The 4,699-nt window shown below is 37.4% G+C and overlaps 1 protein-coding gene across 1 annotated transcript; it reads right to left on the reverse strand.

The window, feature by feature from the left end:
- Positions 1-3,766: 3,766 nt before the first annotated feature.
- LOC136155541 (olfactory receptor 7A17-like) lies at positions 3,767-4,699 on the reverse strand. The gene has a single exon (XM_065917374.1). It carries the CDS (start codon positions 4,697-4,699, stop codon positions 3,767-3,769), a length of 933 nt encoding a protein of 310 aa, XP_065773446.1.

The following is a 4,699-nucleotide window of genomic DNA, read 5'->3' on the forward strand; positions in this document are numbered from 1 at the left end:
ACATGTGTTCCCCATCCTGAACCTCCCTCCAACCTCCCTCTCCATCCCATCCCTCAGGGTCATCCCAGGGCATCAGCCCTGAGCACTCTGTCTCATGCATCGAACCTGGACTGGTGATCTCTTTCACATATGATAATATACATGTTTCAATGCTATTCTCTCCAATCATCCCACTCTCACTCTCTTCCACAGAGTTCAATAGACTGTTCTATACATCTGTGTCTCTTTTGCTGTCTCGCATATTGGGTTATCATTACCATCTTTCTAAATTCCATATATATGTGTTAGTATACTGTATTGATGTTTTACTTTCTGGCTTACTTCACTCTGTATAATAGGCTTCAGTTTCATCCAACTCATTAGAACTGATTCAAATGCATTCTTTTTAATGGTTGGGTAATATTCCATTGTGTATACGTACCACAACTTTCTTATCCATTCATCTGTTGATGGACATCTAGGTTGCATCCATGTCCTGGCTATTATAAACAGTGCTGCGATAAACATTGGGGTACATGTGTCTCTTTCAATTCTGTTTTCCTCGGTATGTATGCCCAGCAGTGGAATTGCTGGGTCATATGGAGGTTCTATTTCCAGTTTTTAAAGGAATCTCCACACTGTTCTCCATAGTGGCTCTACTAGTTTGCATTCCTACCAATGGTGTAAGAGGGTTCCCTTTTCTCCACACCCTATCCAGCATTTATTGTTTGTAGACTTTTGGATAGTAGACATTCTGACTGGCGTGAAATGGTACCTCATTGTGGTTTTGATTTGCATTTCTCTGATAATGAGCAATGTTGAGCATCTTTTCATGTGTTTGTTAGCCATCTGTATGTCTTCTTTGGAGAAATGTCTGTTTAGTTCTTTGGCCCATTTTTTGATTGGGTGGTTCATTTTGCTAGAATTGAGCTGCAGAAGTTATTTGTGTATTTTTGAGATTAATTCTTTTTCAGTTGCTTCATTTGCTATCATTTTTTCCCATTTTGGAAGCTGTCTTTCCACCTTGCTTATAGTTTCCTTCATTGTGCAGAAGCTTTTTATTTTAATTAGGTCTCATTTGTTTATTTTTGCTTTTATTTCCAATATTCTGGGAGGTGGGTCATAGAGGATTCTGCTGTGGTTTATGTCGGAGAGTGTTTTGCCTATGTTTTCCTCTAGGAGTTTTATAGTTTCTGGTCTTACATTTAGATCTTTAATTCATTTTGAGTTTATTTTTGGGTATGATGTTAGAAAGTGTTCTAGTTTCATTCTTTTTTTCTATTTTTTTCCATTGATCTATATTTCTGTCTTTGTGCCAGTACCATGCTGTCTTGATGACTGTAGCTTTGTAGTATAGCCTAAAGTCAGGCAGGTTGATTCCTCCAGGTCCATTCTTCTTTCTCAAGATTGCTTTGGCTATTGGAGATCTTTTGTATTTCCATACAAATTGTGAAATTATTTGTTCTAGTTATGTGAAAAGTACCTTTGGTAGCTTGATTGGAATTGCATTGAATCTATAGATTGTTTTGGGTAGTATACTCATTTTCACTCTACTGATTCTTCCCATCCATGTAAATGTTATATTTCTCCATCTATTTGTGTCCTCTTTGATTTCCTTCATCAGTGTTTTACAGTTTTCTATACATAGGTCTTTTACTTCTTTAGGTACATATATTCCTAAGTATTTTATTCTTTTTGTTGCAATGGTGAATGGAATTGTTTTCTTAATTTCTCTTTCTGTTTTCTCATCATTCGTGTATAGGAATGCAAGGGATTTCTGAGTGTTTATTTTATACCCTGCAACTTTAGTATATTCATTGATTAGCTCTAGTAATTTTCTGGTGGAGTTTTTAGGATTTTCTATGTAGAGGATCATGTCATCTGCAAACAGCGAGAATTTTACTTCTTCTTTTCCAATCTGGATTCCTTTTATTTCTTTTTCTGCTCTGATTGCTGTGGCCAAAACTTCAAAAACTATGTTGGCTTCATAGCTGAATTCTACAAAAAAATTTAGAGAAGAGCTAACATCTATCCTACTCAAACTCTTCCAGAAAATTGCAGAGGAAGGTAAACTTCCAAACTCATTCTATGAGGCCACCATCACCCTAATTCCAAAACCAGACAAAGATGCCACAAAAAAAGAAAACTACAGGCCAATATCAGTGATGAACATAGATGCAACAATCCTTAACAAAATTCTAGCAAACAGAACCCAACAACATATTAAAAAGATCATATATAATGACCAAGTGGGCTTTATCCCACGGATGCAAGGATTCTTCAATATTCAGAAATCAATCAACGTAATACACCATAATAACAAATTGAAAAATAAAAACCATATGATTATCTCAACAGACACAGAGAAAGCCTTTGTCAAAATTCAACATCCATTTATGATAAAAACCCTCAAGAAAGCAGGCATAGAAGGAACATACTTCAACACAATAAAAGCTATATATGACAAACCCACAGCAAACATTATCCTCAATGGTGAAAAATTGAAAGCATTTCCCCTAAAGTCAGGAATAAGACAAGGGTGCCCACTCTCACCACTACTACTCATTTGCACTTTAAATTTTTGTGTCTATATTTTTATTTTATATCAATTCAAATGTTCATTATTTTCATTTCCATTCTCTCTCCCATTTTCTCTCAAGTTTTCTTTCCACATAAAAGATGTCTGTGTGAATGCACACATGTGTACTACAGTGTTTATTTGAAAGGAAAAAAATGTATACACACAGAAACAAACTTTAGTGCTTAGCTGTTTTCTTTGGATTAAAAAAAAATTCCACACATTTCATTTGTTTCTCATAGCATCCATATGAAGTTTTGTTTAGTATTTCACAACAACTTCATAAACAGGCTCAGGGAGCTTAAATTTTTTCACAATTATATAATAAAACATATGAAGCTATGTGCACTGTCAGACTAAACACAAAGAGAAATAGGCATTATGTTCTCAGTTTTGGATAGCTTGTTTATGTCATTACATCACACACCTTTTATCTGTTTGCTTATTTAGGCTGCACAGCTTCCTCATATGCTGTACAGGCTTTTCTCTAGTTGTGGCATGAGGGCTCTCTAGTTGAGGTGCATGGGCCTAGTTGCCCTGTGGCATGTGGGATCTTAGTTCCTGGACCAAGGATCGAACCTGCCTCCCTTGCATTGGAAGGCAGATTTTTAATCACCGGACCATCAGGGAAGACCCCCAAACTGTACACTTTAAATATACAGTTTATTTGTGTAGTTATATTCCAATAACTTAATTAAATGGATAAGAATCTGATGGTGCATGGCTAAGAGTTGAATCTAGAGCCTAGGCAGGTGATTCTCACTTAACATGGGTGAGAGTTGTCTTCTAACTGGGAAGGAAGTCAAACGTCATTTATGGATATAGAAATGCTGAAATTAAATATAAGTAATTCACATGATAAACTCATTTTTTTTTCTGTAAACAGAAGATCAACATAGATACAGAAATAACCATAAGCCAATATAGGACAGAAGAGCATGGTAACCTTACTCAACATCACTTAGAAACATAATAGAGAGATTTACAGACTACATATTCATGGGGAGCACAATAGAAATTGGTACAATTCCCCAGTATATAATTTCATTTGATAATAAAATGTAGAGGCCTTGAGTTCAAAGAAATGGAAATTTTGGGAAATAAATAGAAGGATCGAGTTCTACTTCAGCAACCTGATCAAAGAATTGGGCTCTGAGGTTTTGAGCCCTAAAATCACAGGCATGTCTTCAGCCCCAAGAAAACTGATCCTTATATAGCTGCCATCCCAATGATCCTTTTCAGAGCCCTCTTTATGTCTTTATTCCTCAGACTGTAGATGAAGGGGTTCAGCATGGGTGTGACCACAGTGTACATCACCGAGGCAACAGCACTTGATTGTGAGCTGTGAGTAGCAGCAGAGCTAAGATACACTCCCAGGACTGTACAATAGAATAAGGAGACAACTGAAAGGTGAGAGGCACAGGTGGAAAATGCTTTATACTTTCCCCGAGCTGATGAAATTCCTAGTATAGAGGAAACTATCTTAGAATATGAGTAAAGAATTCCAATGAGGGAAATGCCCCCATACACTCCAGCTGCAAAATACATCAACATGTCATTAAGAAAAGTGTCAGAACAAGCAAGTTGCACCACTTGATTAACTTCACAGAAAAAGTGGGGGATTTCTAAATCTGTACAGAAGGCCAGCCCCAACACCATTACACTTTGTATAAAGGAATTCAGAGCACTCATTATCCAGGACAGCAGAACCAGCAGTCCACAGAGCCAGGGTTTCATGATGACTGTGTAGTGGAGTGGGTGGCAGATGGCCACAAAGCGGTCATAGGCCATCACGGTCAAGAGGAACATGTCCAATGTTGCAAAAAGTATGAAAAAATGCATCTGGATGATGCAGGCCTCATAGGTTATTACTTTGTTCTGTGTCCTTATGTTCTTCAACATCTTTGGGATGGTGGTGGAGATAAAGCAGATGTCTACAAAGGACAGATTGGAGAGGAAGAAGTACATGGGGGTATGGAGGTGGGAGTCTGAGCTGACAGCCAGGATGATGAGCAGGTTTCCAAACACAGTGATCAGGTACATGGAGAAGAAAAGTTCAAATATGAGGGGCTGCAGTTCTGGTTCATTTGATAATCCCAGGAGAATAAATTCTGAAATTGGTGTCTCATTTCCGGGTTCCAT

This window comes from Muntiacus reevesi, chromosome 1 (genome assembly GCF_963930625.1).
Source record: "Muntiacus reevesi chromosome 1, mMunRee1.1, whole genome shotgun sequence".
Lineage (NCBI taxonomy): Eukaryota > Metazoa > Chordata > Mammalia > Artiodactyla > Cervidae > Muntiacus > Muntiacus reevesi.

Bases quoted from the DNA above. Each gene is read 5' to 3' on its own strand.
- LOC136155541 (XM_065917374.1), bottom strand. From the start codon at position 4,699: ATGGAACCCGGAAATGAGACACCAATTTCAGAATTTATTCTCCTGGGA.